The 15,657-nt window shown below is 37.7% G+C and overlaps 2 protein-coding genes and 1 long non-coding RNA gene across 3 annotated transcripts; all 3 read right to left on the minus strand.

Moving 5' to 3' along the window:
* Positions 1-3,571: 3,571 nt before the first annotated feature.
* LOC127839316 (uncharacterized) lies at positions 3,572-6,902 on the minus strand. Its single transcript, XR_008030285.1, has 4 exons — positions 6,884-6,902; positions 6,089-6,146; positions 5,139-5,276; positions 3,572-3,755 (listed from the first exon to the last, which is right to left on the minus strand). It is a non-coding gene; the product is annotated as an uncharacterized LOC127839316 (long non-coding RNA).
* A 3,360-nt stretch (positions 6,903-10,262) lies between these two features.
* On the minus strand, positions 10,263-11,381 carry LOC127839737 (uncharacterized). Its single transcript, XM_052368123.1, has one exon. The coding sequence runs from the start codon at positions 11,379-11,381 to the stop codon at positions 10,263-10,265; it is 1,119 nt and encodes a 372-aa protein (XP_052224083.1).
* Positions 11,382-11,438: 57 nt separating this feature from the next.
* On the minus strand, positions 11,439-12,488 carry LOC127839738 (uncharacterized). The gene is made up of 2 exons (XM_052368124.1): positions 12,027-12,488; positions 11,439-11,903 (listed from the first exon to the last, which is right to left on the minus strand). Exons 1-2 carry the CDS (start codon positions 12,486-12,488, stop codon positions 11,439-11,441), a joined length of 927 nt encoding a protein of 308 aa, XP_052224084.1.
* Between the last annotated feature and the right edge of the window lie 3,169 nt (positions 12,489-15,657).

Below are 15,657 nucleotides of genomic sequence, written 5' to 3' on the forward strand. Positions count from 1 at the left end.
CATTTTGAGTGTTAACAGGCTTTTTAGAAAAACAAGATGTTTTAATGTTGTTTTTGTTTGTCGGTTTGCTTCATGAAATCATATTAAAACTAGAAATGGCGCGGCAGAGGCCGACGCGTATCCCCACGCCGCATGTTTGACCCAGGGGCGCCCCAGGATTGGTAATGGGGCCATGCATAGTTGAGATTGACCGTATTGTCATATGGGATGTTCAGTATAAAGAAGTTAATGTAACATAACCTAAAAAATGAGTGAAAATCTATACCCTAATTTCTCCTCCTCATCCTGCTCTCCTAACAAATCTAATACTGAATCGACTTCACTGACTTCCATTATGTACATGTCATCCAAATTGGAATGACTTATGAGATGGCTGAAGATGCTCTCCTATAGCCAATCTGTATGCCTCTGTTTTGGAAAAGTTATGTTTTGCGGTTAAATGGCTGACTTAAGCGTCTCAGAAATTTTCTATCGCAATGTTGTACACAACAATGAAAATGTCGAATTTTATGTCTGTCTTTGCTGTGCCTGTTCAAAGTACATCTTGCTTTAAGTTGATTCTCACATTTTTCCCACTCGAACATTTTGACAGATTTTCAGTAATGAGTCTAAAAGTGTAATTGAACAAATTGAAAGTTTCAGCCCTTTTAAAGATTCGTGAGGCTCTATTCCATGAGTTTCTCATGCTTTTTATGCTTGACTGCACTCTACATCTTCTCTCATATACAGGTGTCCCTTTGCGCCAATATTTTATAATCCCTTGTATAAACATTAGATGGATTAGCTAAACCATTTCCCAGATGAGTTAACACAAACAATTTACTACTAAATAATTCACTGTGCCACTACTTTGTAACACTACATGTGTTTTCAATACACAAGCTTCATTGTTGAATAATTCCTTTGTCCGATGAAAATGCTTGCACTTCTTCTGATTGGGTAGATAACCACATAATAGATTTCGAAATTTAAACGCGGACCCTAAGTTCAAGGTCGAGGTCACAGTGGTAAACAATTTGATGCGCATGGAAAGGTCTTGTCCAGATACACATGCGTACCAAATATGAAAGCAATATCTGAAGGGACACAGCAGGTATGAGCCTTTTTCGAATCGCAGTCGCAGATTTTGAAACCTGAACGCTCACCTCAAGTTCAAGGTCAAGGTCACAGGGGTCAAACATTTTATGCGCATGGAAAGGTGTTGACCAGATACACATACATGCCAAATATCAAAGCAATATCTGAAGGACACAGAAGTTATGAGCCTTTTTCGAATCGCGGTAGCAGTTTTCAAAACCTAAAAAACTGGCCCCAAGTTCAAGGTCATGGTCACAGAGGTAAAATTGTTTATGCCCAAAGAGTGTTGTCCAGATATACATGCATACCAAATATGAAAGCAATATCTGGAGGGACACATAAGATATGAGCCTTTTTCGAATCGCGGTCGCAGATTTCGAAACCTGAACACTGACCACAAGTTCAAGGTCAAAGTTATAAGGGTAAAAAATTGTGTGCGCATAGGTAGGTGTTGTCAGGATACACATGCATACCAAATATGAAAGCAATATCTGAAGAGACACAGTAGTTATGAGCCTTTTTCGAATCGCGGTCGCAGATTTTGAAACTTGAAAACTGAGCCCAAGTTTAAGGTAAAGGTCACTGGGGGTAAAAAATTGTATGCGCATGGAAAGGTGCTGTCCAGATACACATGCATACCAAATATGAAAGCAATATCTAAAGGGACACAGTAGTTTTAAGCCTTTTTCGAATCGCGGTCGCAGATTTCAAAACCTGAAAACTGGCCCCAGTTCAAGGTCAGGGTCAAAGGGGTAAAAAAAATTATGCGCATGAAAAGGTCTTGTCCAGATACACATGAATACCAAATATGAAAGCAATATCTGAAGGGACACAGTAGTTATGAGCATTTTCTCGAATCGCGGTCACATATTTCGAAACCTGAAAACTGACCATAAGTTCAAGGTCAAGGTCAGAGGGGTAAAAAAATTTATACGCATGGAAAAGTGTTGTCTAGATACACATGCATACCAAATATGAAAGCAATATCTAAAGGGACACAGTAGTCATGAGTCTTTTTCGAATCGCGGTCGCAGATTTCAAAACCTAAAAACTGAACCAAAGTTCAAGGTCAATGTCACAGGGGTAAACAATTGTATGCGCATGGAAAGTTTCTGTCCAGATACACATGCATACCAAATATGAAAGCAATATCTAAAGGGACAGTGTAGTTTTGAGCCTTTTTCGAATCGCGGTCGCAGATTTCAAAACCTGAAAACTGGCCCAAGATCAAGGTCAAGGTCAAAGGGGTAAACAAAATTATGCGCATGGAAAGGTGCTGTCTAGATACACATACATACCAAATATGAAAGCATTATCTAAAGGGACACAGTAGTTATGAGTCTTTTTCGAATCGCGGTCGCAGATTTCAAAACCTAAAAACTGACCCAAAGTTCAAGGTCAAGGTAACAGGGGAAAAGAATTTTATGCGCATGGATAGGTGGTGTCTAGATACACATGCATACCAAATATGAAAGCAATAACTGAAGGGGCACAGTAGTTATGAGCCTTTTTCTAATCGCGGTCACAGGAAAATCTCTGACCCGGCCCCGCCCCAACCCCCAATAACTTTTGACGCAGGGGTCATTTCAAAATTCCGTCATTGTCACCGTCGCACATATGCTCATAGCTACCATGTTGTAAGTTTTAAGGTTCTAATGCTAATAGTGTAGGAGGAGCAGATGGCCAGGACGGACGGACAGACGGAAGGACGAATAGACGCACATCACCACAATATCCCCACTTTTTCTCCGAAAAACGTGGGGATAACAATTAAATTGCTCAGGTTTAAACCTTTATCCTTATCGTTAATTCATATTCATCAAAACATCACAAAACCACTACGTATTTTGATGATATCACAAACAACGGATGTGTATTCTATGTTAAAACTGTTTAAAGGCTAAATGCGTGACATCCAGGTTCAAACATTTCCACAAATGGTAATGGATTTATGTATTAAGAGGATTTCCGTGCCACAAAGAAAGCGAAAGTAGGCATTTTTAAGTAAAATTGATGACAATTACTATATAGCGTACATTGAACGGAAAGTTTTGATCACACAGATGATATCACTGACAATAGACATTTGACATATTACGGAAAAGCTGTGTTAAAAAGTCATCAAAGTGGCATGTATGCACGATTGTTCCACCACCCTCGTCATCATTCCATCTTCGATAGAATTTGTGATATGTGTTTGGACCTGCGGAATACTGTGAACCTGTAGCTGGATGTATGCTTCAACTCATGGACCACCTCTTTTTATGCATAAATGTGTTTACGGGTTTTAATTTTAGATTTTCTCATCTGTTTTGTGAAAAACGATCATCCATTGTCCTTGTTTATGACAGAGAGGCAGCGAAGAATGAACAGAGAGACAGCATTTTGACAGAAAGGCCACCGATATGCATCTACACCGTGTATTGTGTTTTAGGGATATGATGCGTGCTGAATAAGGTCTATGGTTGTTACCTAAGATAGTATATGACAAACAAGGAAACACACACACGGACAAATGTTCGTCCTTTAATTATATGTGAGGCATGTTAAACACAAACTATAAACACTTCCTAGTTTTCATAACTTTGATTTAATTTGAACTCAAATGATCCAGATCCGCGTTTCAGGCAGCACTCAATAGGTTGTGTCACGGACGTCATGGACGATACGAGCCAACTCTAAAAAGCAACGGGATAAAAATATACGTGAATATTGGTTAAACTCTTTCGTTACAATTAAAAAGAAATGAGGCAGTTTTTGCAAGGTGGATTTTTTATATACACGTTAACTATTATATAGAGAATCAAAGGTCATTTTCTGCTCCTTTTGTTATATATCAGGCACGGCTTAGAATAATATAACGGCGATGCTTGCCGAGCAGTTATTTTATTCGTGCCGAGCGTGATTTTTTACAAAAACATCAGGTAGTAACCTGTTTTACTGTTTATCATACCTCTTCGTCCCCGATATAAAATAAATAATGAAAAAATCGCTAAAAAGCAGCATATTTAGAGGGAAAGAATATGAATTATGTCGTTTGACGTGTTTATAATGACGTCATGAGCACGCGCGCTTAATATTTGTAAAAAAAAGTTGTTTGCTATTTGTGTTGCATTTTGTGTTTAAAATATATTACATCCTGGTATCAAATTGTTTGTTTTGTTGAATCTGATTCGAATTTACTTAAAATGATAACTTTATAGTTGATTCCTTATTAAATGACCATCCTCCACACATGATTGATATCACAATTTCCTATTGACCATGATATAAAAAAATATATCAGGCAACTTTATATCAGGCAGATATCAACGCGGTGGTAATAATACAATTTTGGATGTTGTGCTGTTTAGATTGCATCAAATGATTGTTTTAATATTGTTATTGATTGTGTGTACAATAAATACTAGAACATTTCTATCAAAATGAATCAAATGTAAGTGTTGAATACAGAAACGTTTTTAAGGAGTCGTTGGAAACCTATGCAAACAGCTTTGAAAACAGTTTGGGTTTTCGGTAAAAGCAAATAACACTTATTGTTCTATTGTATTATCCCATTATTTCGCATTTTGATTTCGTTAGTTTGACAATTACTAGAACATTCCCCTTAGGCGACAAGTTATATAATAAAATGAATCAAATGTAAGTGCTGAATACAGATACGTTTTTAAATTGTCGAAGGAAACCTATGCAAACAGCTTAAAAGGCAGTTTGGGTTTTCGTTAAAAGTAAATGACACTTATTGTTCTATTATATTATCCGATTATTATCGCATCTTGATTTCGTTAGTTTGACAATTATTAACAACTGCAAATGTCTTATGAATTAGAAAACGAAAACAAAACCATCATTATACTGTGCGTGGATTCTGTTTTAAAGAAGGTTGAATAAAGCTTCGTTTTTACACGGGTGTTATCTTTTCAATGCATGTTTTACGAAGGGGTAAAACAAGATATACGACAAAAATTGCCTAAATTGTTTGAAATTATGACTATATAAAACATTTGTATTTAAGACATATTGCTTCCAAATAATGTGTAGGTGCCACTTTAAACACGTACAGATGGGTGTTTCACAGGTGAACATGCAGCTGCTATATTGGCAGCATTTCTGTGCACCGGGGCATTCATGATCGGACGCGCAATCCCACAGGCATACAGATGGTCTGATGTCGCCATCTGGGCATGCGCCTGGTTTTTCTGGAACGAGTAAGTTTGTCGTCAAGGCTGGCGTTAAGCAATCTATTGCCTACTAAAGATGGATAAGTTCCAATATGGCGGAAAAATAGTTTATTACATATTTAAATATGATTTTAAATGGTATTATTACATTAAATAAAAGTATTCACAATATATCGTTATGAAAAACGAACTGGTACAAGCAATACATATTGCATTGTACAACAACCAATGACAAACATGAATAAATATCTAAATTCCTGTATTTACCAAAAATATGTTATTGCAATTGTAAAAAATATGGAATTAGAAATATTATGTGTGCGGTATCGATGCAGTTCAATTTTCATGATAGGGTTCGTTGTTCGTGAGGTAGGGAAGATAAATAAACATGTTAAAATAGCATAGTTAGTGTTCAAATTGTATGTTAACTTTTGTACCACAAAGTACCGGGTCATTGTTTAAAGAAACAAAACGCTACCAGTTAACTGTCAAATGAGAACGCACTACAATTTACAAAAACACAGGTCATTGATAATTTGTTTCTGCATACACTAGTATGATGTCCGTTAAGTTTACATTAATAAAGACAATTTACACAAGAAAATGGTTATCGTTATTTAACTTAACAACAGAAACACAAGCACACACGTACACAATTCTCAGAAGAACATACAACAATATAGCTCGTATTATAATTGCATATAAAAACAGTGTGTTAGATCATGTTTTAGTCGGAAGTGTTGTCCTGTTATCGGTGTTTATCAATGAAATAATATAAGCCTGATTGTTTTTCATTTACATAGTTTAGGCTATTTACAATCTGTACTTACGTGCAGAACATTGCACAATGAACGAACATACGAGACAGAATATCAGCAGCCGATGCATCTACAAACAAGACAGGAAAATACTGTTTTAATGATGATTAAAAAATTATGTCAATACTCAGTGTAATATCCATTAGGGATACAGATATACATTTTCATAATAAAAAAACTGTTTTATTCTAATATTTCGCCCAAATGGGCTTTATCAAAGTTTACAAATATGAATTAACTACATAGTTATAACTTTTATGCACATGAATAAAGTAAATGTTTTTCAACGTCAAAAATGAGAGGAAATGACGTCAAGACGTCATACATTACCATGTGATATACAATTGCGCCTAAATAAATAAATAAAAAACATACCGATGACAATTTGTTGTATTGTTCCTACACTTGATCAGAAATTCCTGCTCATTGCAATTTAATTATTATAATAATTAATACAGATATTAACTGTACCAGCCTAAAAATAATATTTACAAAATACAAATTCATTTAACTCTTTCTCTGCAACCTCGGCCATGTTTATAATATATAAAATACAATACTTTTAAAAAGTTAAATATTTAGTGTTTTTTTTTTAGATATTAGAATAAAAGAGTGTTTTTTACTATAAAAAAATATGAAGAAGAACAAAAAGAGGATTCAGATCATGTCGATGGTGAGGGTAATGTGATAATTTTAAAATAAATTAAACAAAATTATGCATTACTATTAATTAGCATTTTATTAGTTTTAGAACGCGCATTTGAACTACCATAAAACCCATAAAGTAACGATATAGTGTAAACTTACCTTTATCAAAAGTCTATCCTTCACTTACTCAGTATACACGTGAAGTGCAATTTGTATTTAAACTCTTGAGACGCAGCTGTAATATTTATATGAATATTGTTGGCGCACCGCCAAAATTAAAGCGACATCGTATGCGGTTGTTGTGTTGTTCATTAATATAAATTTAAATTCGTATCCTGTTTACATGTTTTTTTTCCATTTTTTTTCAAATAATTAGCTCATTGATATCACTTTTAAATCCTGTTTTCATGGCATGTGTTATGCTGACGATGGATAATCTCCATACAAACAGATCAACGCCTCGTTGCCACTTATTATTTGTAGCGCTCGATTCTAATGAATGTTAAACAACAAAATGACTTTACATCTGGTTTTATAAATTGATATTTTTTGTTTTAGTTTTTGTAAAACACCCGCAATTGTAAGTAAATTTTGCTCAGGAAAGTGTTTGTTTGTCCTTTTATACATAAACGTAACTAAATTCATTATAACAAAATAAATAGTTTTCAGATATTTCATTACAACTGGTTTCAAGTTAACAGGAATAACCTTCTATTCTGCGTGCATGTGCCTTAAAATGAAAGCATTGATGTTTTATGATACCATACATTGATGTGAATTATTTATTAAACCGTGATTTGTTTTATCCGATTAATACAAATAGGGTTGTTATTGCCCCAGTGTATAAAGAGGTAAAAACTATTAAATTAAACATTATATAGGTAAATCGCAAGTGAGTTTTTAATCTTTTTTTTACAATTTGTCCAAGAAGTTTGTACCCTATACAACTTAATTCATCTGTCTTATGTCTGACCAAATATAAAACAAATTCGTCAACATCGGAGCAAGTCTATTTAACATCTCGTACATACTGCGCAATTAAACTCAGTAACAAGTTGTATGCAGAAGCACTTGGCCTGATTTATATGATATCAACATGCAAAACATCAAAATACATGTTTTATAAAATTGGTGACATGTTGTAATGAACACCATCATGGTGCAATCCTTATTCCGGAGTAACGTTATAGATAAGTGTAATAATTCAAATTATTCACAGTATTAGTTGCGCTCGATTATAGTGAATCTTAACCAACACAATGACTTAACAAAGGTTTTTTAAATTGATATTATTGGTCGCAATGTCTGTAAAACAAATTTATGGTGCATACGTGGAAATATAAAATGTAAGTAAATTATGTTCAGGAAAGTGTGTTGTTTTCCTTATATACACACACGTAACTAAATTCATTTCTTACAAAAGGAATAATTTAAGCTATATCATTACAACTGGTTTCATGTTCTGCGATCAAGATCCTTCACATGAAAGCATTGCTGTTTTATAATACCAAACATTAATGTGACTTATTTATTAACCCTGATTTTTTATCGGATTAATAGAAATAGGGTATTATTGCCCTAGTGAATAAACAGGTAAAAATATCAACTTAATCATTATATAGGTAAAACGCAAGTCAGTTTTTAATCAATATTTTTACAATTTGGTCGAGAAGTGTTGTATCCTAAACAACTTCATTCATCGGTCTTATGTCTGATAAAACATAAAACATTTCTTCAACATCTGAACAATATATTTAACATCACGTACATACTACGCAGTTAAACTCAGTGGCAAGTTGTATTCAGAACAGCATGGTACGAAGCACTTAACCTGATTTATGTGACATCAACATGCACAACATCAAAATACATGTTTTATTAAATAGGTGACAAGTTGTAATGAACTCCATCATGTTACAATCCTTATTCTGGATATAATTGAAAGATATTTGTACTAATTTAAACACTATTTCTCATTGATTAACGCCATCATGGCGTCATTGGACCAGCGCACATCGCTGTTACAAATCGACTTAAAAGCAGCAACAGAAATAAAACATAATGGCAAGTATGTATCTAAAATTATGAAGTTTGATATATTTTGTTTCAATATTAGAAACATCTTAATACTTACACTCCAACTCGAGGAATTGCAGTTCATCTGAAAATAGATTTAACATAATATATCTGCAAATGAATACATTTTGAAAAAAACACATAAATGAGTGAACTATAGTTAACGACATACACCTGTTCTGAACATGATTATTCTTATTTGTTATGGTTAAACAAAATTAATCAACATTTAAACTTGACAACCATATCAAGCGTTTGTAGACCAACGGGACAAATCATGGTATACATCCGTGGTTTTCGGTCAAATTGGGGCATGTTGTGGTTGTATACGAATATTGTTTAGCTCTGATCGAATCTGAAAACATTTTGTCATAACAATAGACCCATTACGTTTGTAACCTGTGTGACTTGTCTGTAAGCTAAAGTCATCCGACCTTATCAATATGTGAAACAACTCAATTATAAAACAGATCCGAAACACGCTTTTTTCTTTATAAAATTTACAATAAGATTTGTATGGTTTCCAAATCAACGGTCCTGGAAAGTACGCTTATGTATGGCATCATTGGATTCAACACAAACATTTAAAAGCTCTTCATTCAATATTAATTAACACGCTTTTACATTTACTTATTCACATTATTACAAAATGTTTATAGTGTGACGTATGTGATAACATGTTTTAATAATTATGAGATGTAAACAGTCGTTAAACTGCTGAACTACTGACATCCTCAGTCGAGAGCCACCGATCACTGAATGTTTCGACCCATTAATCTCGATACATTCTCCTGGTGGTGGGTCCGCAGGGGTTGATCAATCCCCTACGTGTCAGTAGACGGCTGCCAGCTCCTCTCTTCTCTCATCAACCAAAGCCATCTCGATGCTCTCTCCACTGCATCCCCAAGTCTGTTGACCGCTCGCTTTCTGTCTCTTCCTGTCAGGCCACGTGCAGTGAAAAGTCTCCAGAGAGACTTTGACGGAAAGCCTCGGACGCCGACCTCCACTGGGAATAGCCACGTGTGCCACCCCTTCTCCTTGCATTCCCTCTGCAGATCAGCATATTTTGCTATTTTCCTCTCCATCGCCTCATCACAGCGCGACTCCCAAGGAACTGTGAGTTCAACCATCACCAGACACTTGTCCTTAGCCGACCAGATCACCATGTCGGGGCGTTGAGTTGTCTGGACTACACTTGGGAAAACCAGCCTTCGTTTCAGGTCAACAACCATCTCCCATGACTGCGCACGATCTAGGATCGATGCTGCTTGCGCCTGCTACTTCTTGATGGTTTCCCCTTCCTTTACAAACTGCATCTTCCTGGTCTCTTTCACAGTCCTCTTATTTCGCCTCTCCCTTTTCACTATGTCTGCCAGTTCTTGGAGGACCTTGTCGTGTCTCCACCTGTATCTTCCTTGTGTAAGGGCTGTCTGGCAAGATGATAGTGTATGTTCTAGCGTGCCTATCTTTCCGCAAAGTTGGCAGGTTGGGTCTTCACGTTTCCCCATCTGTGCAGGTTTGCTGGTGAAGGTAGCAGGTCGTAGACTGACCTGAGCAGGAAACTGATGCACAGAGGTTCGCTACGCCAGATATCCGCCCATGTCATCTTCTTTCCTGTAGTCTGCCACTTTGTCCAAGCACCCTGGCACCCCATTGCCACTGCCCTTATGCCTCGATCTTCTTCCTCGGCCAGACGTACCTCTGCCTGGACCATCTCCCTCCTTGTCCTACTGTCCGCCTTCTTCCAACTCCTCGTCTCCGCAAAGCCAAGACCTTGTGTTCCCACTGCCGTTGTTCCCACAATGTCTTTGTGTCGCAGGCGGCTCTGTGCTGGGGCTACAGCCTGGCTAGCGGACCACTTTCTTCCCGTCCTGGTCTCAACACCTGCTCTTCGGACCATGTCATCCCTTGAATCCTTCAGCGTCATGACAAGTCTGGCCTTTGCCACCTTGTACTCCTCCACCAACGAACTCAATGGGAGCTGTAGTTGATTTGTTCGTCCATAGAGTCCAATGTTGCTGAAGCTTGGTGGTACGCCAAGCCACTTTCGCAAATGCCTACTAATGGTTCTCTCCAGTCCTTCCACCACTGTTGTTGCCACCTCATAAAGCATCAGTGGCCACATCAGTCGTGGGAGAAATCCATTCTGGAATAACCAGGCCTTGAATTTGCCAGGTAGTCCGCTTTTGTCAATCTGCTTCAGCCCTTCAGTGAGCTGGTTCTTGATGCGCTTGATGTTGTTCCCGTCTTGGAGTGTAGCATCATACCACTTCCCAAGGCATTTAATGGGGCTGTCCATTATCGATGGTATGTCCTCACCTTGCACTGTCAGATTGAATTTCTTGGTTGGTTGGCCTTTCCTGATAACAAGTGCTCTGAACTTTCTGGGTTTGAACCTCATTCTGGACCAAGTTGCTGCCTCTTCTAGGGCCGAAAGCATCCACCTTGCTTGAATGTGGGTCTTTGCTGTCAGAGTGAGGTAATCCATGAATCCCTTAACTGGAGGTAGGTAGATTCCTGTTGCTGCTTTTGGACCACGTGTCTCTCTCTTCGCCGCATTGATGATGAGGTTCATACCCATCACAAACAGGACCACAGAGATTGTGCATCCTGTGACAATGCCTTTCTTCAAGCTTTGTCATGCTGTTGTCTTGTCTCCCACAGCAAAGCGTAGCTTAATATCTGTGTAGTAGTCTTTTACCAGGTTACAAACATGTTCTGGTACATGATACTGCTCAAGTGCCTTCTCAATCAACTTGTGGGGTATTGATCCATAAGCGTTGTCAAGGTCTAGCCACACTACAGTCAGGTCATCATGGTTCACTCGTGCCTCCCGGATCACTTGGCTGAGAACACTGGTATGCTCGACGCAGCCTGAAAATCCGGGAACTCCACCCTTCTGAATTGACGTATCAACGTAGTTGTTGTCAGTAAGGAACGTTGTCAGTCGCTTGGCTAGGACTGCAAAGAATATTTTTCCCTCTACGTTGAGCAGAGAAATGGTCCGGAACTGACCAATATCCTTCGAGTCCTTCTCCTTTGGGCGAATATTCCCTCCGCTCTCTTCCAGCAATCCGGGATTTTGCCCTTTCTCCAAATAACTCTAAGTAGGGTCCATAGTTTCCGAAGAGTACCAGGGCACATCTTATAGACACGATAAGGAATGCCATTCGGGCCTGGGGCTGAACCTGTCCTCGCTTTCTTCACTACGTGCTGTACCTCAGACAATAATGGCTCCTTTGTGTGGGTCTTCTGGTTCTAGCCTTGAACAGTCACCCAGTGGAACCTCCCGTGAAGGATCACTGTGGACATTGCGTAAGTGCTGTTCTATGTCCTCCATACTGCTCTCTAATGTTCCTGATCGTTCGTTGTCAAGGGTGTCTTTGGAGAATTGGTATGGATTCTGGATTAATCTAGCTCTCTGTCTCTCCCTCTTCCTTTTCCTCTGTCTTGTTTGCTCAGCCTTGTTGAGAGTGCTCAGTTTCTCTCGTAAAGTGCTTCGTAACTGTTGGAGTCCTACTTTCTCTTCTTCCTTGGCTTTTTTATACTGCATCTTTACAATTGTAAGCTCCTTTTTGATCTGTTTGATTAGCCTCTGTCTTCTGCTGATGATTGGGGCTGGCTTCTCTGGCTTCTTCTCAGCCAAGCCAAACCTCTCTTTGCTTACAGTATAGATGAGGCCCGTCATTGCTCTTATCTTTCGGTCAGCTGGACCCTGGAGGGTTGTTTCCAGTATAGTGGAGACGTCTCGATCTAGCTCCTGCGACGCTCGCCGGTCTGTCGTCCTGGAGTGTCATCGTCCAGTGGGGGAAGCAGATCAAGAAGGGGGTCATGGTCGTCCTCTTCCTGCTGCCTGCCCTGGGTGTTTGAAACCAGATTCTCAGAAGCGTAGAGGTTCCTAGTTCTATGGGATTCTTCCCGACTTGGATCCTCCAACGTCTCACCAGGTGTACCACCTGAGCGTTGCTTCTTGGTGTCTGATTTCCCCACAATCAGTCCTGGCTTGATGTATCCGCAGTCCCCTTAGATTCTTGCAGATCTTGTCACATTTGCCACACTTCACTACTGCTATTTCTCCGGTCAATGTCCGTTGTACAAGCCTAGTCGTCATCGGTGTATCCGTCCTTATGAGTCTCTCATCCTCCCCCCCCCTCCCTCTTGGAAGACTCTGGGGGTATTCTTCTGTGTGTGAGTCTGTAGCTGATTTTGTGGTTGTTCCTTCACAGGAACTGCATTCCGGGCTGCAAACCCGTCGTGCCCTTCCCAGGCTTTCCTGGTGGTCATCTGTCTTTCCAGCGTCACCGTTCTATTCTCGGTTGTCATCAAGTCTTTCCTAGAAGTCACTGGTAAACCAGATGTGGAATGAGATGTAAACAGTCGTTAAACTGCTGGACTACTGACGTCCTCAGTCGAGAGCCACCGATCACTGAATGTTTCGACCCATTAATCTCGATACATTCTCCTGGTGGTGGGTCCGCATTAAACTAATGAAACATTACTATTATTTACATCCGTTAGTCCTTAACTTAAGACATGTAGCGTAGTGTCTGTACAATTGCGGGTAAAAAATATCACACATTTAAACTATACTTAAATCGGTGATCTGCGCCTTTTTTTCAATGCAAAGCATTGCGAATGTTAACCGATTAAAACGAACCTCAACCAACAAACCAGATGAACACAATAAATGCATACTATGCACAACGAAGTTATAACAGACAGTGTATACCACGCCACATGGGTATGATTTGTATTTGTATGTTTAAACAACACGGCAATAACGCCTATTAAAACGTAATCGGAAAACCTTTCGCTGTAGCTCTTACAGATAATTATTTTGTAAACGTTTTCTGATAATCGGTCGCACAATAAGACGTTGTTATATCTTATTCAACACAAAGGGCCACAACTCCTTGTGATAACGAATAAAACTTTACAATATGCATTCACTGTTTAGAAATAAGTTGTTGTAAACCTTTAAAGATCACATACACTATTTAGAAGAAGCTACTGATGTCAGTTTAAAACAATTATTTGAATGTAAATTAATTAATATAATTAAATAATATAATTAAAAAAACAAGTAAAGTAATACAGTAAATACAATTTAAATGTAAATAAAACGTATCCTGAAATTTATACTATATTATATATAGCGATAAATCATACTCAATCGGTTAGAACGATTGCCAGACTTGGAATATCACAACATAATATCAAACAAATTAAGTGTCGCTTGACCATTATTTGATGCACTTTTACATGAGAAGCAATCAAGTAGCATTAAGCAGTACTAATTATTAATTAACGAAACATCACAAACATCACCACGTGTTTCGAAGATACAACATCGAACATACACTTAATGTGAACGTGTTTGAATGTTTATTACGTTTATCCAAGATCGAAGATTTAGACTCATTTGACGATATTTGTCAAAAGAATCCAATAAATAAGGACATACAAATACATGTATAGAACACATCTATGCATAGGCATTGACAGTTAAAGTAGTAAATGACAAAAAGATATTTTGAAACATGCATGTAATAAAAATCTCCAATAAAACCATTTATTGCCAAATCGTAATTGTATCTGTGACGCCTTAAATCAGACCAATTACATTGTAATATCAGATGTTATAATCATTACAGTGCGGCCGATCGCTTAAAATGTGTATACGTATTTCTCAAAACTACACTGCTCGCGTGTTGCAAAGTATTTATTCAAGTGCAATACAACTTAACAAAACACAATTAGAACTTGAATTTAATGTTTCGCTCGAACAAATGTCAACTGATGGCTGTAATATGCTAAAAAGTGTACACTTTTACAGCGAGCCATTGACTCCGATGTTGTTTCAATAAGTCGACATGAAGGTGATTGAAATGTATGCATAGACATTTACAATGATATTCACTTTGTTAATCAGTCGTCATGGTTAACACAGGTCCTTTAACGTATTTCTATATATTCCACGTGTGTTATTGTAGTGTAAACGTCAAATTACTTAATGACCGATATGAACTGAATGTAATTGTAGTTTATATTGTTTTTTTAGAGTTCCGGTATGCGAACTGTATTCCTTGAAAAGGAAGTTCTTCCACAGCATAATGTGGGCGATTTTTTTTAAACTAAATTAACGATAAAGTTAAATTTCTTTGGCGAAGATTTAAAGTTACCTTCTTAAAAAATATCACAATTTGTAGCAGTGTATACTATAAGCAAAGTAGATAGATGGTATTCTTTGTTTGTGAACGATTATCGATTTTTATTCACGAGTAATCAGTACAAAACTAAAAATTAATAGTTGCAAGTATAACACAGCAACGAGTGGGGCTATTGTTTCTATGATCATGATTTTTTAGGACAAGTATGCTACCTATTTGGTTAGTTTATTATTTGAAAAGCCTGGCGTAATGCGTGCGCGTCAAGTGTCTTACCAGATTAGCCTGTTCAATCCGCAGATGATAATCAGGGAAGATACTTTTCATCCAGGTTTTCGTTTAGTAATTACTTCCTTTACGATGTATCCTCTAAAATGTTGAATGCGCCGTCTCCGATAAGCTTGTGTTTACTGCACATGCTAAACTTTGGCGGAAGTTAACGCACACGTTTTGAGTCAAGTTTTTGCACACGTTTTGAGTCATTGTTTCTCTGAGAGACTTCTTCAAAGCATAGAAATTACAGGAATATGCAGACATCTCAAACGTTATTTTCTAAATTGACTAGCTGCATATACAACGAACATGGTTGAGTGTATGATGTTTTGTTATGTCGAAACGAACGATATACGCATTAACGAATTTGTTTATAGGGATATTTTGTGTTGCGGATATAGTCTATTATTGTGAGCT

Source organism: Dreissena polymorpha, chromosome 7, assembly GCF_020536995.1.
Source record: "Dreissena polymorpha isolate Duluth1 chromosome 7, UMN_Dpol_1.0, whole genome shotgun sequence".
NCBI lineage: Eukaryota > Metazoa > Mollusca > Bivalvia > Myida > Dreissenidae > Dreissena > Dreissena polymorpha.